This window comes from Coregonus lavaretus (assembly GCF_964263955.1).
Source record: "Coregonus lavaretus genome assembly, chromosome: 26".
NCBI lineage: Eukaryota > Metazoa > Chordata > Actinopteri > Salmoniformes > Salmonidae > Coregonus > Coregonus lavaretus.
In genome coordinates this window covers 31,568,790-31,594,932 of record NC_140013.1, presented here as the reverse complement: position 1 = coordinate 31,594,932, position 26,143 = coordinate 31,568,790, and the positions used below count along the sequence as shown (strand labels likewise).

The 26,143-nt window shown below is 45.0% G+C and overlaps 1 protein-coding gene across 1 annotated transcript; it reads left to right on the top strand.

The window, feature by feature from the left end:
• Nucleotides 1–70: 70 nt before the first annotated feature.
• On the top strand, nucleotides 71–26,143 carry LOC311101988 (protein FAM131A-like; the record flags this gene model as incomplete). Its single annotated transcript, XM_084143216.1, has 5 exons — nucleotides 71–106; nucleotides 14,440–14,533; nucleotides 14,692–14,874; nucleotides 24,547–24,678; nucleotides 25,539–26,143. The coding sequence occupies 5 exons, from the start codon at nucleotides 71–73 to the stop codon at nucleotides 26,141–26,143; spliced, it is 1,050 nt and encodes a 349-aa protein (XP_083999342.1).

Here is a 26,143-nt window from a genome sequence, read left to right as displayed (position 1 = left end):
TATTCTGCTGTTAAAGGATGCGGAGCTGAAGGTTTTATGTTTGAATGACAAGACTCTTCCCGCCGGCACCATGGTTTTGACTGCATTGACCCAGTTTAGCTGCAAGGTAAGACAGCATATTGTTCTTATCTGCGCTTTCTGTCTTCATGTTATCCGGGCTATTCCAATAGCTATTCCTACAGACATGGCTTTATAGCCGTCATACATCATAAGATCGTTGAATTGACTAAGCTGTAATTAGTCATTTTTAAGACATAGGGGGCTACCCTCGTCCGGAAACGCATAATTTAAATCGAATATATCATTGTGTTGGGGCATGAGCTACATAGCCCACAGACTGATTTGCTGTTTCCGAGAGACAAGCTTCCTCGGTTGACACCGCAGTTGTCGTGTTCTCCCGCTGGTTGTTTACAAGATTCCCCTGTCTGTCTGTCTGTCTCAGTGTCTGTCCCCATAGTCAACGTGCCTTCCCATCTCCTCTTCACTGGTGTTTCCCACCGATATGTCCCTCGCTCGGTTCTGGAAACGTGAGGAAACGTGATTCATTTGATGGGGCCTTGCAGTAGCGATAAATCACACGCACCCCACATCCATCCATCAGTGCACGCAGCCGCGCGCACACACAAACGCACAGTCGCTTATCATCCACAGCAAGCGAAATACAATATTGTTAGCAATATAAACAAACCAGGGATGATTTATTTGATATGCCTATAAATCTGGAAGCCAGACCCTCTAATTGCCTATCAAGTCATCGCTCCTTCAGACACTTGATGATGATGATGGCTTGTAGGCTACTGTGCTATCATCGTCAGAGCGCTTATCAGCACTTGTCAGGAATGTAACATGTCAATGTAATCATATTGCTGTCCATAGAACTGAATTAGATGAGCTGCTTCAAGCTTTCTTTCTTTGTAGCGTTCTGTGCCGTGCATGGCTATCAGTGTCACCCCAGTAATAGTCTACACAGACCTGTCGTTGCTGTAGGTTACAAGACAAGACCCACCTGTTTGCCCATTATAACTATATCACTGCGCAGCTGGCCTTGACATAATTATGTTGATTTCCTCTTAAGTCTTTCAGTGAGCCCGGAAGACAGGAGGCGCACGGCCATGGTCTAGCTCGTGTTTCCACGACAACGACAGAGAGCGAGGCACCTTGGTGCACAGCGTAATAGACACTTGCTCTTCAAGCAGACACATGTAGATTTAAAATACACGGATATCTACGCCTAAATAGCGAAAGAAAGCATATATAAAAGATATAGCCTAGAGCAAATAAAAAATGTATGCACAGATTACGGATGTCCGCGAGTCTTTCATGTCCTGGTGATCCGCTCGCAGAGAAACTGTTGTGCAATCTGACGTCGTAAACCATTCAATTTGCCGAAGACAATATACACAAATCCTAGGCTATGCCTATAAGATTACAACGCTCCAAATCATACACCCCCTCCCATTCGTAATTTGTTTTCTCTAGGCTACATAGGCTTTTGAATCAGTTTTTATTTTATTTTGGCCTAGCTATATATTTTTTTACAGATTGGTCCTCATTGCACTGCTCTGTGGACCAGGGACTTGCGGCTTTATGGAATCCTAGAGATTGCCATGAGACCTGATCACATAGGGATGCGGCTTTGCCTTTTACTGATTGATTCATCTGTTGTTTTAGGTCTTATATAATGTTGTTTGTGTTGTGGGGCGACTACTGTGATAAAAAAAAGGGCATAACCTGATCCATTTGTCAATCCAAAGGCAAGTGAAAACCATTGTTTACTTGGCAGGTATTAGACATGTAAATATTGGCATTTAGCTCGGGAGTGGTGCCGGTCGGTAGGCTATTTGTGTTTATTGGTTTGCTAATTCTCACCAACACAACACGACCTCAGCATCATGTCGATTCTGTCGTCATAGAAACGGGAAGTGAGATGTGTGGGTCTCTCTGTGTGATCCAAGGGGGTAACAGAGGGCGCAGTGCATGGCTCGTCTACCCCACAGCAATCTGTGTGAGGGCTGGAAATCAACACACATCAAAAGAGAGCCAGCGGCCACCGGCTCAAATGACAAACCAACGCCTTCCAAGCCTCTTCCATGAATCTAATTTACAAAACAGCACGTGCATCCATCACCCCTCTGAACAATACTTTAATTAGCGAGCGAGCCATGGATTCCAAGTTACAACACACCCTGAGGCATTTGATCTCAACACATCCAATTAAATGCCAGATATTGAATCCTCCTGGCGCAAGCAACTTGAGCTCGTGAGTGATGAGGCCAGATATATTGGCCGCAATAGCAGTAGCAGAGATGGTTGCCCGCGACTAATCGAGCGAAGAGTTATTCTTTTTACATGCTGTAACTAGAAACGGTTTTCTTGAGAGGAGAGCAAAATATAAGTTATGTTTTGACAATATAGACCCACTCTGATTACTGAAAGAAAATATCCAGTAGAGACAGGTTTTTGTAATCAACTGACAGCCTACTAAATGGAACTTGTCATTTATTATTGGCACTTGCATGGTTGATTATGTAGTGATGGTCCTCTGTAGCTCAGCTGGTAGAGCACGGCGCTTGTAACGCAAAGGTAGTGGGTTCGATCCCCGGGACCACCCATACACAAAAAAAAAAAATGTATGCACGCATGACTGTAAGTCGCTTTGGATAAAAGCGTCTGCTAAATGGCATATTATATTATTATTATATTATGTTGCACTCAGCTCCACAAGCCTATTCATTGAAAACAGCGATCACACAGTGCACTGTAGAGTAGGAGCTGTCCAAGTGCTGAAACACTTGTATGGCATTTCCGTGCTTCTGCTTTGCAACCTTGGTCCATCATTCAGTGATTGACAAATAGAATTAACTACAATATTTATCGTTTTTGTATTGGAACAACTGGTGGAAACTATTACATACAGTGAGGGAAAAAAGTATTTGATCCCCTGCTGATTTTGTATGTTTGCCTACTGACATAGACATGATCAGTCTATAATTTAATGGTAGGTTTATTTGAACAGTGAGAGACAGAATAACAACAACAAAATCCAGAAAAACGCATGTCAAAAATGTTATAAATTGATTTGCATTTTAATGAGGGAAATAAGTATTTGACCCCTCTGCAAAACATGACTTAGTACTTGGTGCCAAAACCCTTGTTGGCAATCACAGAGGTCAGACATTTCTTGTAGTTGGCCACCAGGTTTGCACACATCTCAGGAGGGATTTTGTCCCACTCCTCTTTGCAGATCTTCTCTAAGTCATTAAGGTTTTGAGCCTGACGTTTGGCAACTCGAACCTTCAGCTCCCTCCACAGATATTCTATGGGATTAAGGTCTGGAGACTGGCTAGGCCACTCCAGGACCTTAATGTGCTTCTTCTTGAGCCACTCCTTTGTTGCCTTGGCCGTGTGTTTTGGGTAATTGTCATGCTGGAATACCCATCCACGACCCATTTTCAATGCCCTGGCTGAGGGAAGGAGGTTCTCACCCAAGATTTAATGGTACATGGCCCCGTCCATCGTCCCTTTGATGCAGTGAAGTTGTCCTGTCCCCTTAGCAGAAAAACACCCCCAAAGCATAATGTTTCCACCTCCATGTTTGACGGTGGGGATGGTGTTCTTGTGGTCATAGGCAGCATTCCTCCTCCTCCAAACACGGCGAGTTGAGTTGATGCCAAAGAGCTCGATTTTGGTCTCATCTGACCACAACACTTTCACCCAGTTCTCCTCTGAATCATTTAGATGTTCATTGGCAAACTTCAGACGGGCCTGTATATCACGGCGTAGTGTGTTACCAATTGTTTTCTTGGTGACTATGGTCCCAGCTGCCTTGAGATCATTGACAAGATCCTCCCGTGTAGTTCTGGGCTGATTCCTCACCGTTCTCATGATCATTGCAACTCCACAAGGTGAGATCTTGCATGGAGCCTCAGGCCAAGGGAGATTGACAGTTATTTTGTGTTTCTTCCATTTGCGAATAATCGCACCACTGTTGTCACCTTCTCACCAAGCTGCTTGGCGATGGTCTTGTAGCCCATTCCAGCCTTGTGTAGGTCTACAATCTTGTCCCTGACATCCTTGGAGAGCTCTTTGGTCTTGGCCATGGTGGAGAGTTTGGAATCTGATTGATTGATTGCTTCTGTGGACAGGTGTCTTTTATACAGGTAACAAGCTGAGATTAGGAGCACTCCCTTTAAGAGTGTGCTCCTAATCTCAGCTCGTTACCTGTATAAAAGAGACCTGGGAGCCAGAAATCTTTCTGATTGAGAGGGGGTCAAATACTTATTTCCCTCATTAAAATGCAAATCAATTTATAACATTTTTGGCATGCGTTTTTCTGGATTTTTTTGTTGTTATTCTGTCTCTCACTGTTCAAATAAACCTACCATTAAAATTATAGACTGATCATTTCTTTGTCAGTGGGCAAACGTACAAAATCAGCAGGGGATCAAATACTTTTTTCCCTCACTGGAAGTGGGACCACGACTGTGCCAAGTAATGACTCAAGCGTTTATGAACAACACAATCTCACTCATGCAAATATGTACAAAAAGACACACATTTTTGTGCGACTTAATTCGTAGGAAAATACATTTTTTCATGGAGCCTACATTACAAAATGTTCTTCATAATGCATTTAATACAAGGCTCCACTTTGTCGTGTACATTACACAATTTCTTTCATAATGCATTTTATACAAGGCTATGTCGAATTTTATGAGGGTTGCCAAATTGGAGAAAAAATACAACGATTTTTCGTATGAAGTTATTTGATTGGGGAATGGGGATACATTTTTATGATGGGAAATTATAATACACACCATAATACACACGCACACAAACACTTACACACATATACACACACACTTTGTTTGTACTCATGTTATAGCCAACTCTTGACTTTTGTATGAATTCTTTTTAATAAAATATTTGTATCTAGTTGTCATATATTCATTATCTTTAACTGGTTCAGTGTTTGTAGTTTGCATGTTTCAGTAATGATTAACATGGTTAAATAGTTGTAAATCTCTGCTTGATTCAGCTTTTGGTACATTTGGCATTTTTATACATATTCTGTATTTCCACTGAAGAAAGCAATAATTAATCAACACACTACTGTAAATAAATGGACAGTATCTGTTATAAAATGGAAATTGCTATCAGTATATAAATAGTGAGAAATGCTCAGTCTGAAGCCATTCGGCTATGGGTTTCACAGCCCTATAATAATGATACAAGTTATATCACCTTAAAAAGGGTTTATTTACAACCTCTGGGGTATAACATGTTGGGCAAAGTGGTATAGGAGAATCTGACATATAACCCCTAACTTGAGTGCTGTCTTCGCCAATGAGAACCAAGAGGGGCCTACCTCCGTCCTTCATGACTGGGAAAGGCCTCGATTCTAGGCCGTAGAAAATCCTACATCCATCTCATTAGATCAGAACAGGATGGATCAACAGTGATTTGATATTACTGGTTTGCATCCTAAAAAAAGGATAGTTGTGTTTTGCTGCATAACACACTTACATTATTTGTCTACCCATATGATGTGGATCATTGTCAGGTTATTTGATATATAAGCTTCAGTATCAAAAGAACACCATGGTTGTAATAACACTTTAAATAGGTCGTTTGTAAATGTGTAGGTTGTGTTTGTTTTGGGTCCACACTGTAAATTAGCAGTGGTGATTTTAGCATGTAAATCTTGGTGGGGCAAACAAATAAACATTTTTGGGGATGCATGACAGCAAAGCCACTACACTACACAACACTAAACAATACATTAATTGCACTATAACGGTGACAAACGGTGCCCACAAACTGTTAGGGCCTACATAAAGCTGTCCCAACAGCAGAGTCACAACAGCAGTCCCAACACCACTGCTACACACCTGGCAGCAGCGTACAACACATTTTTGGACTCACCTTGTTGTGCTGTGCTGACTTGAACAGGAAGGTGGCGCGGCAGTCAAACTTTGTCATCAAAGTCTGGCATTCTCTGGATTTATGGTGCTTTCAAGACAACTGGGAGCTCAGTAAAAACAAGGTCGGATCATGATGACGTCAGTGATCTTCTGGTCGTAGCTCTAGAAAGAGGCCCGAGTTCCTGACTTACAATTCCGAGTTGGATGACTGTTCAAAACATATTTTCCCAGTCGGAGCTCGTTTTTCCCAAGTTCCCAGTTGTCTTGAACTCACTGATGTCAGATTTACCAGTTCCGAGTTAACAGTTGTTTTGAACACGGCAGAAATCATGCTGGATTGACAACATGGCCAATGTTGAATGTTTATCATTTTAAGCTTGGAAAAGAGACCCTTAAACCCAGAATTGGGACCACACAGCCACTCCACTGAATAGCAGGCTAGTGATTGATTTGCAATGCTTGTAGTTAGCCACTGATTCCTTCCAAACCACTCAATGTTGAATTTGTGATTTCCAACTTGTTGTGTAATGTTTATGTCCAATGGCCGATGAGCACCGATACGTTTTATCTATAATTTCTCTTCATTATCTATCTTCATATGACAAGGATTAAAAAGGATTTGCCAGTAGATTGTCGACTTGATTCATGATGATGACTGCTAGCTAAGATTTTGAAAGTATGATGTTGACATGATCAGTCCAATCAAAGCTACTGTAGCTATAATGTGATTTGACGTCATTTTATCTGTGGCCAATGACCTTGAGCCTTCTTGGATAGGCACTTCTAATGTAACTCTATGGCAGCACCCAGGAAGCTTGAATTTTCGAGCTCTACCCTTAGATTTAGCAGTGACTTAGTGTCCCCATGATTGACAGAACACTGAGCCAATCACAGAGCAACTAGAGAACATTACCAACCCCTACGCTCCGTATTTTCCGCTGGCTGCCCCCACCACCACAGAAAGCACTGAGCTAGGCTGAAACACCTGCATTTTGGAGCTGCCTTACTCAAGAAAGCAAAAAAGAGACCATGTTTGTATGCGGCTTTATTAACTCAATGATTTTCTTGTACATTGTTTGCAAACATTATTGCCAAAATAACATGCAAAACAGGCAACACCTCCCCACAAAACATATCATTTTTATTGTTTTATTTTTAGCTGCCCTGAATGATAGGTCGCCATTGTAAATTAGACAGTCACAGAGGATTTTCTTCTGAATAACTGGTCAGGGCATAGCATTTTCCATTCAGCTTCAGGCAACTTTGATGTAAGGCTTGATCACACCTGTAGTGACTACTTCTGTCCGTCATGCCCATTGTTGCTTATCTATTGTTCACTAGATATATCAAATGTAATTACACCCAACACAATATTGAAAAACAGAATGCTTCCCTCCACTAGATCACATAACTAGATGTGAGCTGGACATGATCCCAAATGCTGCCACCAGTGTAGCAGAAGAAAGTGAAAGCTGCAACAGGGACTCTAACCAGGGCTCATACGTGGCAAAGTGAGCACTAAGGGCCGTTGCCATGAAAGCCTAGTAGGTCTCTGGGCAGCGGCAGTAGGCCTACAATGCTGGCATATGCCTTGTTACAATAGCCTAAGTATATAACATGATTGACACGACCGTAATAATCATCATGAAACGGCCTTGGAAGTGCCATAAGTGTAAGCCAACATAATTCATTATTTTACATTAACCTGTTTAACTGCATTGATATGGCTTAATTGATCACAGTCCAGACTCGTTGTTGTAGGTGCAATTACCATGCAGTTGCACCAGGGGAAATTAAACCAAACAGATTTTTTTTAAGGTCTTCTGTTTCCCCATATTTATTGATAAATTCATTATCCATCATGAAAATGTATCCCTATTCCACAATCAAATACCTTCATTGATACCACAAAAAAACATAGCACCAGTATCCCAAAGTATTAAGCAAAAACAAGCATAGAAAACAGCAGTGGCATTAATAAAAATAAAATAAAAAAGTAAGGCTACTATTATATCATAAGTATTTCGGCGACAACCTGGGTGATTAAAAATATTGGGGTAACACGTTTGTTATTTTGTATAAATAAATGTGGGACACAAAAAAGGCAGTGTAGAACACCATTGCCCAAAATGCATTGCTCCAAGATTGTTCCGAAGTTTGCCCCCCAAAAATTCATTTTCCTATGAATGAAGTCGCACGGAAATGTGCGTCTTTTCCTACGAATGAAGTCGCACATAAATGTGTGTATTTTCACACGAATTAAGCCACACAAAAACGCACGAAATCTGCAGAAATACCTTTTGTACATATTTACACTAATTGAGTGTGAGATTGTGTTGCTATGAAATAACAAGACCAATTCGGACTATTTCTCTGGAGTGTTGGTCAGTTAGGTTTTTGCGCAGTGCCAATTCCAGCCTGAGGAAACTGTCTGAAGGAATGGTGCCATTTGAGCTCACTAGAGCACGACGTGCCCATAGGCTTTTTCCATTTGGGCCTATTGGTTAGTGCCTTGGCACTCATAATGGACGGCGGTTGAAGTGCATGCAGCCAGTTGGAGGGGTGTTTGGGTGGAAAATAAAATGTGTGTTTTCGTAAAGCGATGGCATATTATATTCTCTGCTTTATTTGATTAGCAGGGATGGTAACTGGCCCCCTCTACACAGGACCTCCATATAGCTTAGTCTGTGTTGGAAAAAAATACAAACGACATAAGAGCCTTGCCTGCATGACGTAGCATGACTGCAAAGTGGACGACGACAGCCCCCCTCCCATAGCCCCCGTGGTATCTCACTTCAAGTGGACCCTGGCGTTTGCGTTACTATTCTAAATAGGTTTTAACTGTGGTTAATAATCGGCCTTATCTAAGAGACACTACATTGAGGTACCACGTAGGGCCCACTGAGCATTCTAAACGCTCCCTCTGGGTTAGCCCCTGCAGTGGCTGCTGTGTCCCTCTCGAGGAATGGTTGGCATGGTGATTTTTGTTCACCTATAAATTCTCTCCCTTCGACAGTTGCGGGTCGACGGTCCTACTTTGCGCGTGGACTCTTGGGGAACACGCGGACCTGCTTAGCTCTCAGACTCATCTCCACGCGCCACTAGGGACACGACCACTGCGAGGTGCTGATTCTCACAGTTTGACCCTTTTTTTGTCTCGGTCCACACATAGTTACTTGACACCTCCGAGTCCCCTGGCCCTGCCGCCCAGCTAACAGCTATCATACACAGAGCATTCATGCGCGACCCTCTATCACAGGAGATGTTTGCACTGGAGGAATGCTAATTGATTAGGCCTATACTGTTTACTCGATAATGCGCTGCATGAGGTGGAACATCATTGTTCATCGCAGTTATAATGGGTGCGTTTACATCATTTTCCATCAGCCTAAAGCAGCAGTTCTGAACTGAGCATTTGTTTCACCAATATGTTTATGTGTGTTAACCGCAGTAGCCTATTTGGAATAGGCCTACAATTACATAAACCTCCGTGTTGCTCGTTTAAGTGTAGCTTATATTTTGTCTAATGCAATGGGGTCGCCCATTATAGACCGCAGGGGCACCCAAATAATCAAAACTGACAGTAGCCTAGCTCTGAATTGAGTTCTCTTCGAAGTCAGTAGTAATTCGCGATGTGAAGCAGAACATTATCTTCTCAACCTTTTCTGGTTTAATAATTACCTAATTAACTAAGCCGTCCAAGTCGTTAACGAGTGATTCCCACTTTGGGTTCCTCCATTTTGGTTTTCATTAAATGTTCACCAGTTAGTTTTCTAATTATTATATGAAGTCATTCAAAGTAATTAGCAATTAATTTTTAATGCAGCTTTCAAATGGGAATCTCAATGGCACTGAATGTAATGCCTTTTTGCCTTGGCCTAAATGCAATTAAACAGCTCTACCACGGAGAGTTGGACGGTTGGGTCGGCAGCGGCTCGGCGGCCAATGCTGCAGTCTCATTTACTGTGTAGGCTTCACCTCTTCTGACTGACTGCCTGGCTTCTCTGTACCCGGAGGTTGGCCGCAGTGCCACGTTGACATTGGGTTGGTTTGATTCAACCTGAGCAGGTGCTGCTGTTACTCTACTATCACATATCTACAATACAAAATCAATGTATTAATATTATTTACTGACTGGCACAATTTTCTAACGATTTGGCAATATCTAATCAATTTTAGGTATAGGCCTATCCAGAGGTGGAAACAATTATGCAATGAACCGGCTCACAGATTATATATGCCTATCTCATTTAATCCATTTTATCTCTCTCTATTGACAGTCTTCTGCAGGCTATGGAGAAGTAAATAGAAGTTAGCAGGTTGCTGGAATAATTCACTCAAAGCTAATGATAAATCCGACTCATCTCATTTTATCGATCAGCGCGCACCATCTGGATTTCGCAATGAGCCAGGCTGCAGGAACGAGGAGATGATTAGCACCGCCAAAATATTCCTCTCTCTCCTCTCTACACGGCTCTATTAAATATCTCGGCGTTGGAATAGAACGGCCAGGGTCATTATGCTTGTTTGCCGCTTGGTGACCCTTCAGGCACTGTCGCAGAGCCGTGCGTGCGTGCCCATTGCCAGACTGATGCTCCGCGGGTGCTCGCGTGTCGGCCAGTCCTCTCTCCACGTTCAACAAGCAATATAGATGTCGCATCTGTTTGTAGACAGACAGTGTCGCCTCTGAAACCTATAAAAAGCATTTGAGGCTTTGGTCTTCCAGAGGAACATATGAACCTATAACTAGATTGAGAATAGGAGTAAAAGACGCGGGGTTGCAGCAGCAAAGAAGCGGTATTGTGGCCATCGGTGGTGCATGTGACGTCATCTACGAATCACAGATCCACGTATCCTGAGAGAAATTGCTCCTTGGTGATCAGTTGCTATAGCAATGCTCCTTTAGTGGAAAGTTGAGCAAAGGATAACCGTTTTCGAAGCACACAGGCATAGGGTCGCGAGGAGGCGAGCTCAGCAAACACACGCAGCAGCGTGGCATGTTCGAGAAGAGGGATTCGATTTGCATCCTATTTTCTATGGAAAAGCTGCTCTTCTGCGAGAAAACAAGGGGCGTTGTCACGGATGAAGGAACACTGGTATTAGCCTACATTTCACTGATGCCAATGACTTTGTAGCTATGGAAGCCTATTATTGCATGCAATCTTTGCGTGTGTGTATGTGGGTGTCTGTGTGCGTGTAGCCAGTGTTTGTTTTTGTGATATCATTTAACAGCATACCCTACTTGCGGAAATGCCTCATATTCAGCGTATTCAATTCAAAGGAACTAAAGTAGAGCTGTCCAGTGTTGAAAAGCCTGTAGTAGGGCATTGCTGTGTCTCCCTGTCGCTATATGCACGTCACTCTGGCACCTGTTTTGCAACCTTTTGGGCCATCCTAGTTTATTTTGGCAAATTGAACTTTAATATAATATTTTCTCTATTTAATTAATCTTAACATAAGGGCAGTAGTTGTAAATAAATTCCTGTTCGACGGCGATATCTTTGTCGGTTCTCTTATGAAACCTGTGGCATTGCGTCTGCAGCTTTGGCGACCGGGAGTTCAATACACCGAACAGATACGCGGAATGCCAATTACTCAATAAATATATAGCCTACTGCCGGTGCCGGTGCTATTGATGTTTTCGTTTATTTTTCTGTGTTGGGAATGCTACATAGAACTGTTGTCACCATAGAGAGTTTATGGTAAATGAATGGTTCAACAGAAACGACAGCGAATGCCACAGGCGAGTCTCGGATTTTAAACTGAGTAATGGCAACCTCGGCACCTTGCTTTCTGTTCACTAGACTGTGCCAGATTAGCCCATGGCTTGTCAGTAAAACACCGGGCATGTCCTCGTTATTTTACAGAAGGGATGTGTGTGTGTGTGTCCGTGCATGTGAAGCACAAGAGTGCCATCATCTTCACCCGTCTGTGTGGGGATGAATGCCGCCGATGCCTTCGCCATTCCGAGCTCTCAGCTCGCGTTCAGTAGGGCAGTAGGGGAGAGTGGGTGAAGAGGTAGAAGGAGGTGTGACGGCGTTGTAAAGTGCAGTGGCGCCTGGGGTCATGTGAAACTCGAAGGCATGTCATATCTCCCCGATTTTCTAAAGTGATGTGAGAGCTCGGGTCTCTCTCCTCTGCGGCGCTAGAGGATTATCACGCCTCTCGGTAGTGGTGACAATCGCCAGCGCGGGAACATCTGAGCTCGCAGAGCCCCTGCCTCAGGGCTGTTTCAAAACGTTTCAGTATTTAGAGCGCCCCAAAAACTGTCATTTCGTTCTACCGTCATGAATTAGCAATGCGCAAGCTTAGCTTGACGTGGGATCAGCTAGCTGTCGACATTATAAACACGTGGACCAAGTTAGGCTATAAAAAGCGATGGCGAACAAAAGCGCGTGTCAACACCAGATACAATGTCTGCGGTGTGACTTTACAGGATGGGCAGACCGTTCTAAGGAAGGAGAGTAGAGAGGATTGACAGACCAGACCAAGGCAGTAGAGTAGAGAGGATGGAAAGACCAGACCAAGGGAGTAGAGTAGAGAGGATGTACAGACCAGACCAAGGGAGTAGAGTAGAGAGGAGAGGTAGACCAGACCAAGGGAGTAGAGTAGAGAGGAGGGATAGACCAGACCAAGGGAGTAGAGTAGAGAGGATGGATAGACCAGACCAAGGGAGTAGAGTAGAGAGGATGGATAGACCAGACCAAGGGAGTAGAGTAGAGAGGAGGGATAGACCAGACCAAGGGAGTAGAGTAGAGAGGATGGATAGACCAGACCAAGGGAGTAGAGTAGAGAGGATGGATAGACCAGACCAAGGGAGTAGAGTAGAGAGGATGGAAAGACCAGACCAAGGGAGTAGAGTAGAGAGGATGGAAAGACCAGACCAAGGGAGTAGAGTAGAGAGGATGGATATACCAGACCAAGGGAGTAGAGTAGAGAGGATGGATAGACCAGACCAAGGGAGTAGAGTAGAGAGGATGGATAGACCAGACCAAGGGAGTAGAGTAGAGAGGAGGGATAGACCAGACCAAGGGAGTAGAGTAGAGAGGATGGATAGACCAGACCAAGGGAGTAGAGTAGAGAGGATGGATAGACCAGACCAAGGGAGTAGAGTAGAGAGGATGGATATACCAGACCAAGGGAGTAGAGTAGAGAGGATGGATAGACCAGACCAAGGGAGTAGAGTAGAGAGGAGGGATAGACCAGACCAAGGGAGTAGAGTAGAGAGGATGGATATACCAGACCAAGGGAGTAGAGTAGAGAGGATGGATAGACCAGACCAAGGGAATAGAGTAGAGAGGATGGATAGACCAGACCAAGGGAGTAGAGTAGAGAGGATGGATAGACCAGACCAAGGGAGTAGAGTAGAGAGGAGGGATAGACCAGACCAAGGGAGTAGAGTAGAGAGGATGGATATACCAGACCAAGGGAGTAGAGTAGAGAGGATGGATAGACCAGACCAAGGGAGTAGAGTAGAGAGGATGGATAGACCAGACCAAGGGAGTAGAGTAGAGAGGATGGATAGACCAGACCAAGGGAGTAGAGTAGAGAGGAGGGATAGACCAGACCAAGGGAGTAGAGTAGAGAGGATGGATAGACCAGACCAAGGGAGTAGAGTAGAGAGGATGGATATACCAGACCAAGGGAGTAGAGTAGAGAGGATGGATAGACCAGACCAAGGGAGTAGAGTAGAGAGGAGGGATAGACCAGACCAAGGGAGTAGAGTAGAGAGGATGGATAGACCAGACCAAGGGAGTAGAGTAGAGAGGAGGGATAGACCAGACCAAGGGAGTAGAGTAGAGAGGATGGATAGACCAGACCAAGGGAGTAGAGTAGAGAGGAGGGATAGACCAGACCAAGGGAGTAGAGTAGAGAGGATGGATAGACCAGACCAAGGGAGTAGAGTAGAGAGGATGGATAGACCAGACCAAGGGAGTAGAGTAGAGAGGAGGGATAGACCAGACCAAGGGAGTAGAGTAGAGAGGATGGATAGACCAGACCAAGGGAGTAGAGTAGAGAGGATGGATAGGCCAGACCAAGGGAGTAGAGTAGAGAGGATGGATAGACCAGACCAAGGGAGTAGAGTAGAGAGGATGGATAGACCAGACCAAGGGAGTAGAGTAGAGAGGATGGATAGACCAGACCAAGGGAGTAGAGTAGAGAGGAGGGATAGACCAGACCAAGGGAGTAGAGTAGAGAGGATGGACAGACCAGACCAAGGGAGTAGAGTAGAGAGGAGGGGGGTTGTTCTGTCGTTTCATCATAATAATCTTGCAATGGCCCTTCATATCTTTGATGCAGTGTGTGTGTGTGTGCGTGTGCGTGTGTGTAAAAGCAATGAAAACAGAGGTATTTTCTCTGCCTTAAAAACATGAGTGCTCTTTTAGATCAGTTTGAATGGATTTCTTGGTAGTCATAGCATATAGAGTGCATCTGTATAATAGCCTATACTGCTTGTCATCATTAATGTAGTGTATGAGTCATTCTTTACTAGTGCTTGTTTTTTCCTTCACAGGTAAATGTTGAAGACACCGTTGAAATGTTACCAAAATCGAGAAGAGCACTTACCATTCAAGAGATTGCGGCGTTAGCCAGATCTTCATTACATGGTAAATACGAGCATTGCGCCCGAACGCAAACACACGCACGTAGACACACACACACACACAGACACACACACACACACAAAACAAAAACAAAGCCTGCCTGCTATAGTCTTTATACTTTACATGTATGTGACCCTTGCCCTCTAATCTTTGACCTCTAGGCATCTCCCAGGCGATGAAGGACCATGTGACGCGGCCTACAGGCATGGCCCAGGGCAGGGTGGCCCACCTGATAGAGTGGAAGGGCTGGTGTAAGCCCACTGACACCCCCACAGCTCTGGAGTCTGACTTCAACAACTACTCTGATCTCACTGAGGGAGAACAGGAGGCACGCTTCGCTGCAGGTCAGTAGGCCTACCTTGTTTATCATTAGGATCATTTAGTTTTACTTTAACAGGTAAGTTGACTGAGAATGTTTTTTGCACCAATGACTTAGGTATTAAAATGTTGTGAAATGTTCCTCTTTCTCTCAGTTTTTTTGTCCCCTTCTTTCTATGCCACTCATTTTTCCTCTGTCCCTGTCTGCCTCCCTCTTTTTCTCTTTCACTCTGTCTCCCTATCCCTCTCTCTTTTACCTTGTCTCCGTCTATCTCTCTACCCATTCTAGGTCCCTCGTTCCTTCGCTCTTCGCTCTTCGTCTTTCACCCTCTCTCTCCTCATTCCTCTCTGTCTTTCACCCTCTCCTCATTCCTCTCTGTCTTTCACCCTCTCTCTCCTCATTCCTCTTCGTCTTTCACCCTCTCTCTCCTCATTCCTCTCTGTCTTTCACCCTCTCTCTCCTCATTCCTCTCTGTCTTTCACCCTCTCTCTCCTCATTCCTCTCTGTCTTTCACCCTCTCTCTCCTCATTCCTCTCTGTCTTTCACCCTCTCTCTCCTCATTCCTCTCTGTCTTTCACCCTCTCTCTCGCCATTCTCCCTCCCTCGCTGCAGTGCAGCCTCTCAAGGTTAATTTGCACAGTAAGGTTCTGCTCCTGGCTAGTGCCGGCGTGACTGAGCGCTTTTCTCTGTGTCCTCTCCTCTCCTCTCCTCTCCTCTCCTCTCCTCTCCTCTCCTCTCCTCTCCTCTCCTCTCCTCTCCTCTCCTCTCCTCTCCTCTCCTCTCCTCTCCACCCAATATGCCCCCTTTACACACATACAGGCATGCAAACACTTCTATCCCCTTCCCCTATGTATGCACTGTATATGATGTGTGTGTGTGTGTGTGTGTGTGTGTGTCTGTCTGTTTGCTGGCTCTCATGATAGATTAAGCCAGCTGAATGGGAGGTACAGTGGTGGTTGTGTCCATGTGGGGTTGTCCTATTGATGGACCAGCCCGTGCCAGCACACACACATCTCCGTCTCGGCCTCTCTCTCTAACCCACACACACACACACACACACACACACACACACACATTCTTGGACAGTGGTTCTCCCCCTGCAGGAGTCTGGCTGTCAGCCCTGACCAACACTTAAAGGAGCTTATTTCACACTTTAGACTGTGTGAGTGTGATAGAGAGAGTGTGTATAGAAGAGTGTAATTTTCAGTGTGTGTTTGTATGTGTGAGAGTGTGTAAAATGTTACTGTGTGTGTGTGTGTGTGGGGGGGGGGGGGGGGGTCCAGAGAAACTGCAGTGTTTGCCCTCTGCCATCATCTGTGAAATATGCTGATTTTCACATTGAGTTCAGTTGGAGCCAGGTCCATGGGTTTACTCTGTAGAGGCCATCAAAGTGTTCTGGGAGTGTGCTGGTCTAAACATGTCTGCATGCGAGAAGAGCCAATCTCTGCAGGAACATAGCGCACACACACACGTGTATGCAGAATGGATGTAAACCTTGAGTGTATAAGATGGAGAAAGACAATGAGGAACAGAAATGTAAAGAAAGAGACTAGTGCTATGTGTCGGAGGACGGGCCTTCCTGTGTGTGAAGGCTGAGTTTAGGGCTGAGCCACAGTAGAATATGAATGGTAGAATTGATCTCTGTGTGAATCAACACATTAATACAGAACACATGACTGCAGAGAACAGGGGAGAGGGAAATAGAGAGAGAAAATTTACATTGAAATGAGATGAGAGGGGTGAGGAGAGAAAGAGAGAGAAAGAGAGAGAGCGATGAAAACGAAATAAGTTGAAAAAGAAGGAGATTGAAATGCAAAGGAAAATGAGATGAATGAGGAAAGGAGAGGAACACAAGGTGCGTTGCTAAGGGAGAGAGATGACCAATACATGAGAAGAGAGGAATGAGAAAAGAGAGGGATTGGATAGAATACAAAAGAGAGGAGAGGAATGAGGAAAGGAAGGCCATTGGTGCAGCTGAGAGAAACAGGTCATTTGTGATTGGCTAGCTGGTGACAGTGATTGGTGGTGATTGGTCAGCTCCTCTCTCTGGCTCTGTCACATGCCGAGTCACCTCAGCCACAGAGAAAACCCACGGTCACCGTGTCCCCTGTGTGTGTGTAGTAAAATAATCATTTGGTGGGTGCTTATATTTGTCCTATTTCATGTACAAGTGTGTATTAATACACGTGGGAATTGGAAATGTGTTTTTTGCATATCCCAACTCTCCCTGAGACTCCCTCAGAGAGTGGTCATTATCAACAATTAGGGTTAAGTGCCTTGCTCAAGGGCACATCATCAGATTTTTGATCTTGTCAGCACGAGGATTTGAACTAGCGACGGTTCAGTTACTGGCCCAACGCTCTAACCGTTAATTTGTGGAATTTCTTTCCTTCTTAATGCGTTTGAGCCAATCAGTTGTGTTGTGAAAAGGTAGGGGTGGTATACAGAAGACAGCCCTATTTGGTAAAAGACCAAGTCCATATTATGGCAAGAACAGCTCAAATAAGCAAAGAGAAACGACAGTCCATCATTACTTTAAGACATGAAGGTCAGTAAATACGGAACATTTCAAGAACTTTGAAAGTTTCTTCAAGTGCAGTCACAAAAACCATCAAGCGCTATGATGAAACTGGCTCTCATGAGGACCGGCACAGGAAAGGAAGACCCAGAGTTACCTCTGCTGCAGAGGATAAGTTCATTAGAGTTAACTGCACCTCAGATTGCAGCACAAATAAATGCTTCATAGAGTTCAAGTAACAGACACATCTCAACATCAGCTGTTCAGAGGAGACTTCGTGAATCAGGCCTTTATGGTCGAATTGCTGCAAAGAAACCACTACTAAAGGACACCAATCAGAAGAAGAGACTTGCTTGGGCCAAGAAACCCGAGCAATGGACATTAGACGGGTGGAAATCTGTCCTTTGAGTTTTTTGGTTCCAACCGCTGGGTCTTTGTGAGACGCAGAGTAGGTGAACGAATGATCTCCGCATGTGTGGTTCCCACCGTGAAGCATGGAGGAGAAGGTGTGATTGTGTAGGGGTGCTTTGCTGGTGACACTGTCTGTGATTTATTTAGAATTCAAGGCACACTTAACCAGCATGGCTACCACAGCATTCTGCAGCGATACGCCATCCCATCTGGGTTGCGCTTAGTGGGACTATCATTTGTCTTTCAACAGGACAATGACCCAAAACACACCTCCAGGCTGTGTAAGGGATATTTGACTAAGGAGAGTGATGTAGTGCTGCACCTGGCCTCCACAATCCCCCGACCTCAACCCAATTGAGATGGTTTGGGATGAGTTGGACCGCAAAGTGAAGGAAAAGCAGCCAACACATGATCAGCATATGTGGGAACTCCTTCAAGACTGTTGGAAAAGCATTCCTCATGAAGCTGGTTAAGAGAATGCCAAGAGTGTGCAAAGCCATCATCAAGGCAAAGGGTGGCTACTTTGAAGAAATGCAGTTAACTCTAACTCTATTGAACTTATCCTCTGCAGCAGAGGTAACTCTGGGTCTTTCTTTCCTGTGGCGGTCCTCATAAGAGCCAGTTTCATCATAGCGCTTGATGGTTTTTGCGACTGCACTTGAAGAAACTTTCAAAGTTCTTGAAATGTTCCGTATTGACTGACCTTCACGTCTTAAAGTAATGATGGACTGTCATTTCTCTTTGCTTATTTGAGCTGTTCTTGCCATAATATGGACTTGGTCTTTTACCAAATAGGGCTATCTTCTGTATACCAACACAACTGATTTGCTCAAACGCATTAAGAAGGAAAGAAATTCCACACATGTTAATTGAAATGCATTCCAGGGGACTACCTCATGAAGCTGGTTGCGAGAATTCCAAGAGTGTGCAAAGCTGTTATTTTTATTATTTTATTATTTTTGTCATTTAGCAGACGCTCTTATCCAGAGCGACTTACAGGAGCAATTAGGGTTTAGTGCCTTGCTCAAGGGCACATCGACAGATTTTTCACCTAGTTGGCTCGGGGATTAGAACCAGCGACCTTTCGGTTACTGGCACAACGCTCTTAACCACTAAGCTACCTGCCGCCACTATCAAGGCAAAGGGTGGCTACTTTGAAGAATCTCAAATATAAAATATGTTTTGATTCGTTTAACACTTTTTGGGTTATTACATGATTCCATGAGTGTTATTTCATAGTTTTGTTGTCTTCACTATTATTCTACAATGTAGAAAATAGTAAAAATAAAGAAAAGCCCTTGAATGAGTAGGTGTGTCCAAACTTTTGAGAGATACTGTAAGTATTCAGACCCTTTACTCAGTACTTTGTTGAAGCACCTTTGGCAGCGATTACAGCCTTGAATCTTCTTGGGTATGACGCTACAAGCTTGGCACACCTGTATTTGGGACGTTTCTCACATTCTTCTCTGCAGGTCCTCTCAATCTCTGTCAGGTTGGATGGGGAGCATCGCTGCACAGCTATTTTCAGGTCTCTCCAGAGATGTTAGATCGGGTACAAGTCCAGGCTCTGGCTGCCCCACTCATGGACATTCAGAGTCTTGTCCCGAAGCCACTCCTGCATTGTCTTGGCTGTGTGCTTAGGGTCGTTGTCCTGTTGGAAGGTGAACCTTCGCCCCAGTCTGAGGTCCTGAGCGCTCTGGAGCAGGTTTTCATCAAGGATCTCTCTGTACTTTGCTCCGTTCATCTTTCCCTCGATCCTGACTAGTCTCCCAGTCCCTGCCGCTGAAAAACATCCCCACAGCATGATGCTGCCACCACCATGCTTCACCATAGGGATGGTGCCAGGTTTCCTCCAGACGTGACACTTGGCATTCAGGCCAAAGAGTTCAATCTTGGGCCTCCCGAGTGGCGCAGTGGTCTAAGGCACTGCATCGCAGTCTCCCAGTCCCCTCCCAGTCCCTGGCGCAGCTGTCTAAGGCACTGCATCGTAGTCTCCCAGTCCCTGCCGCTGAAAAACATCCCCACAGCATGATGCTGCCACCACCATGCTTCACCGTAGGGATAGTGCCAGGTTTCCTCCAGACATGACACTTGCCATTCAGGCCAAAGAGTTCAATCTTGGGCCTCCCGAGTGGCGCAGTGGTCTACAGCCTCTAGTTCGATCCCAGGCTGTGTCATAGCCAGCCGTGACTGGGAGACCCATGAGGCGGCGCACAATTGGCCCAGTATCGTCCGAGTTAGGAGAGGGTTTGGCCGGACGGGATTTCCTTGTCCCATCGCGCTTTAGCGACTCCTTGTGGCGGGCCGGGCGCTTGCAAGCTGTATGGTCTTTCCTCCGACACATTGATGTGGCTGGCTTCCGGGTTAAGCGAGCAGTGTGTCAAGAAACAGTGCAGCTTGGCAGGGTTGTGTTTCGGAGGACGCATGGCTCTCGACCTTTGCCTCTCCCGAGTCCGTACGGTAGTTGCAGCGATGGGACAAGACTGTAACTACCAATTGGATATCACGAAAAAGGGGTAAAAAGTACAAAAATTAAAATACAAAAGTTTCATCACACCAGAGAATCTTGTTTCTCATGGTCAGAGTCCTTTAAGTGCCTTTTGGCCAACTGCAAGCGGGCTGTCATGTGCCTTTTACTAAGGAGGGGCTTCCGTCTGGCCACTCTACCATAAAGGCCTGATTGGTGGAGTGCTGCAGAGATGACTGTCCTTCTGGAAGGTTCTCCCATCTCCACAGAGGAACTCTGGATCTCTGTCAGAGTGACCATCGGGTTCTTGGTCACTTCCCTGACCAAGGCCCTTCCCCCCCGATTGCTCCGGCCACTGTGTTCTTGGGGACCTTCAATCCTGCAGAAATGTTTTGTTACCCTTCCCCAGATCTGTGCCTTGACACAATCCTGTCTCTGAGCTCTATGGACAATTCCTTCGACCTCATGGTTGGGTTTCTTCTCTGACATGCACTGTCAACTGTGGGACCTTACAGTGAGGGAAAAAAGTATTTGATCCCCTGCTGATTTTGTACGTTTGCCCACTGACAAAGACATGATCAGTCTATAATTTTAATGGTAGGTTTATTTGAACAGTGAGAGACAGAATAACAACAAAAAAATCCAGAAAAATGCATGTCAAAATGGTTATAAATTGATTTGCATTTTAATGAGGGAAATAAGTATTTGACCCCTCTGCAAAACATGACTTAGTACTTGGTGGCAAAACCCTTGTTGGCAATCGCAGAGGTCAGACGTTTCTTGTAGTTGGCCACCAGGTTTGCACACATCTCAGGAGGGATTTTGTCCCACTCCTCTTTGCAGATCTTCTCCAAGTCATTAAGGTTTCGAGGCTGACGTTTGGCAACTCAAACCTTCAGCTCCCTCCACAGATTTTCTATGGGATTAAGGTCTGGAGACTGGCTAGGCCACTCCAGGACCTTAATGTGCTTCTTCTTGAGCCACTCCTTTGTTGCCTTGGCCGTGTGTTTTGGGTCATTGTCATGCTGGAATACCCATCCACGACCCATTTTCAATGCCCTGGCTGAGGGAAGGAGGTTCTCATCCAAGATTTAACGGTACATGGCCCCGTCCATCATCCCTTTGATGCGGTGAAGTTGTCCTGTCCCCTTAGCAGAAAAACACCCCCAAAGCATAATGTTTCCACCTCCATGTTTGACGGTGGGGATGGTGTTCTTGGGGTTATAGGCAGCATTCCTCCTCCTTCAAACATGGCGAGTTGAGTTGATGGCAAAGAGCTCGATTTTGGTCTCATCTGACCACAACACTTTCACCCAGTTCTCCTCTGAATCATTCAGATGTTCATTGGCAAACTTCAGACGGGCCTGTATATGTGCTTTCTTGAGCAGGGGGACCTTGCGGGCGCTGCAGGATTTCAGTCCTTCACGGCGTAGTGTGTTACCAATTGTTTTCTTGGTGACTATGGTCCCAGCTGCCTTGAGATCATTGACAAGATCCTCCTGTGTAGTTCTGGGCTGATTCCTCACTGTTCTCATGATCATTGCAACTCCACGAGGTGAGATCTTGCATGGAGCCCCAGGCCGAGGGAGATTGACAGTTATTTTGTGTTTCTTCCATTTGCGAATAATCGCACCAACTGTTGTCACCTTCTCACCAAGCTGCTTGGCGATGGTCTTGTAGCCCATTCCAGCCTTGTGTAGGTCTACAATCTTGTCCCTGACATCCTTGGAGAGCTCTTTGGTCTTGGCCATGGTGGAGAGTTTCGAATTTGATTGATTAATTGCTTCTGTGGACAGGTGTCTTTTATACAGGTAACAAACTGAGATTAGGAGCACTCCCTTTAAGAGTGTGCTCCTAATCTCAGCTCGTTACCTGTATAAAACACACCTGTGAGCCAGAAATCTTTCTGATTGATAGGAGGTCAAATACTTATTTCCGTCGTTAAAATGCAAATAAATGTATAACATTTTTGACATGCGTCTTTCTGGATTTTGTTGTTGTTATTCTGTCTCTCACTGTTCAAATAAACCTACCATTAAAATTATAGACTGATCATGTCTTTGTCAGTGGGCAAACGTACAAAATCAGCAGGGGATCAAATACTTTCTTCCCTCACTGTATATAGACAGGTGTGTGCCTTTCCAAATCATGTCCGATCAATTTATTTTACCACAGGTGGACTCCAATAAAGTTGTATAAACATCTCAAGGATGATCAATGGAAACAGGATGCACCTGAGCTCAATTGAGTCTCATAGCATAGGGTCTGAATACTTATGTAAATAAGGTATTTCCGTTTTTAATTTTTAATACATTTGCAAAAATGTCTAAAAACCTGTTTTCTCTTTGTCATTATGGGGTACTGTGTGTAGATTTATGAGGGAAACAAAATGTGGAAAAAGTCAAAGGGTCTGAATAATTTCCGAATGCACTCTACCTGTGTGTTGTATTTGTGAATTATTTGCAGTGTTTGCATACATACCCAGGTGACATGTTTATATGTTTGTATGATCTACGACCTCTCCGGTTTAGAACCTTGCTGTCTATCCCTGTACTCTGTCTTCCACAGAAAGGACCTGTCAATCAAAAAAGCATGAATTTCTGTGAATATGATGTCTAACCTGATTATCTCTGTCTATCAACAATGACAAGCCACTGGAATCTGACAACTTGGATGGAAAATTACTGAGGATAATAGCAGATTATATTTCCACTCCTATTTGCCATATATTCAATTTAAGCCTACTAGAAAGTGTGCCCTCAGGCCTGGAGGGAAGCAAAAGTCATTCCGCTACCTAAGAATAGTAAAGCCCCCTTTACTGGCTCAAATAGCCGACCAGTCAGCCTGTTACCAACCCTTAGTAAAGTTTTGGAAAAAATTGTGCTCAGACACCCATGCATACCCCACAAGACATGCCACCAGAGGTCTCTTCACATTCCATAAGTCCAGAACAGATTATGGGAGGCGCACAGTACTACATAGAGCAATGACTACATGGAAATCTATTCCACATCAGGTAACTGATGCAAGCAGTAGAATCAGATAGAAAAAAACTGATAAAAATACACCATATCGAACAACGAGGACTGTGAAGCAACACAAACATAGGCACAGACACACGCATACACACACAGGATAACATACTCACTATACACACACGCACACATGGATTTTGTATTGTAGATATGTGGTAGTAGAGTAGGGGCCTGAGGGCACACCCTTAATATGTTGTGAAATCTGTTGTGAATGTATTGTAATGTTTTTAAAATTGTATAACTGCCTTAATTTTGCCGGACCCCAGGAAGAGTAGCTGCTGCCTTGGCAGCAGCTAATGGGGATCCATAATAAATACAAATACAGTGGGGGAAAAAAGTATTTAGTCAGCCACCAATTGTGCAAGTTCTCCCACTTAAAAAGATGAGAGAGGCCTGTAATTTTCATCATAGGTACATGTCAACTATGACAGACAAATTGAGAAAAAATAATTGTGTTTGGAGGACAAAGAATGCTGAGTTGCATCCAAAGAACACCATACCTACTGTGAAGCATGGGGGTGGAAACATCATGCTTTGGGGCTGTTTTTCTGCAAAGGGACCAGGACGACTGATCCGTGTAAAGGAAAGAATGAATGGGGCCATGTATCGTGAGATTTTGAGTGAAAACCTCCTTCCATCAGCAAGGGCATTGAAGATGAAAGGTGGCTGGGTCTTTCAGCATGACAATGATCCCAAACACACCGCCCGGGCAACGAAGGAGTGGCTTCGTAAGAAGCATTTCAAGGTCCTGGAGTGGCCTAGCCAGTCTCCAGATCTCAACCCCATAGAAAATCTTTGGAGGGAGTTGAAAGTCCGTGTTGCCCAGCGACAGCCCCAAAACATCACTGCTCTAGAGGAGATCTGCATGGAGGAATGGGCCAAAATACCAGCAACAGTGTGTGAAAACCTTATGAAGACTTACAGAAAACGTTTGACCTGTGTCATTGCCAACAAAGGGTATATAATAAAGTATTGAGAAACTTTTGTTATTGACCAAATACTTATTTTCCACCATAATTTGCAAATAAATTCATTAAAAATCCTACAATGTGATTTTCTGGATTTTGTTTTCTCATTTTGTCTGTCATAGTTGACGTGTACCTATGATGAAAATTACAGGCCTCTCTCATCTTTTTAAGTGGGAGAACTTGCACAATTGGTGGCTGACTAAATACTTTTTTCCCCCACTGTACAAACCTGTATGTGTGGGTGTGTGTATTGAATGTTTGTGAATATGATGTCTAACCTATGTGTGTGTGTGTGCAGGTGTGGCGGAGCAGTTTGCCATAGCGGAGGCAAAGCTGAGAGCCTGGTCATCCGTGGACGGAGATGATTCTAATGACGACTCATATGATGAGGACTTCATTCCCGCCAACGAGCCCACAACACAAAGCACAGGTACTGTACACAGACACACACACATACACTCACATAATCAGACCACCTCCAAAACATCTAACGATACCAACTTCATTTTTTAACTTCCAAATTTGAGCCAAAACTACCCTATTACAACTGGAGTATCACTGAAGAGTGCATGGTCCTCCTTTCTAATACCTTCATTTATTCCTCCCCTGCTTTATACCCTCCAGGCCCTGCACGTCCTTTCTCCCCATCCCCCCACCTCTCTCTGTCTCCTCTCTCTGTGTGGTGACGAGGCTGTCTGGAACTCTTATTGTCCCAGTGCCCTACTTTCATTTAAAAAAATGTTGTTCCCCGGCGCAATTTGATATCCCTCCTGCAAGTTTAATTTGATTCCTTTGCTGCAGACGGGGGTGGGGGTTGCTATATGAGTTTGTTGGCTGTGTGAGTGGACTATACATTTACTGTGTGTGTGTGTGTGTGTGTGTGTGTGTGTATGTTTGTGTGTGCATCTATTGTGGGGATGCCAATGCTTTTAGGCTGATTGATTACTCCACTGCACCAAATATGACAGCTTTGTTTTGCTTGATAATGTCATTTATTTTAATTTAGTATGACGTATTTTATTCCGTAACACTATATGGTTGAGAAGCTGCCCCAAAGGCGCAGATCTAGGATCAGCTTGAATCCTATAACCTCCACCCTTTCCAGATTTAGCCTGATAAGTCAGTTTCATTATTTAACGTGTCTGCTGTCATTCCATAACAATACATTGTCTCTCATCAGTAGGGCTCATAGTTTTTCCTGACTACGTGACCTCGTCAGGCATGGTCAGACATTAGGCAGGATCATTCAGTACACTCACTGTCTCTCTTCTCCCCCCTCTTTGGCTCCAGAGGTGCCCCCCTACCTGAGGGACCTTCTTCACAGTCAGGTGTGTCAGCACCTGGGTCTGCGGGGGCCGTGCTGCGAGGGGGCAGGAGGAGGAGACGGGCCCTCCCCCACCTCCACAGACACCCTCTGCTCCAGCCTCTGCAGCTTGGATGAGCAACATCCCTTACTGCGAGATCTCACCCATCACTGCGGCAACAACCACGGTAATGCCGCCGAGCTGGCCGCCAAGATCCTCTCGGCCCTGCAAGGGGGGGAGGAGATGCTGTTGGCCCGCCTCCAGAGGGTGGGGCAGGGTGTTAGAGGGAGAGGGGACTTCAACAGCCTGGGGGATGGAAGGGGCCGGCCGGGGGGGGAGGAATCGCCCTGCTACTCTGTGACCTACTCCGAGACCTACCTGTCGCCCGGGGAGGACGACGATACGCCCTGCAAAGACTATGAGGGCACCGTGTGCCAGAGAGAAGGAGATGGCGAGGTGTACCCACCTGACTATGCCACCCACAGGAAGGTCTCAGACGTAGCCTCCTCCGGAGTGGTGTCTCTGGACGAGGATGAAGAGGAGGAAGAGGAGGAGGAGGAGGAGAGGGAGAGAGAGCAGGGAAACGAATGA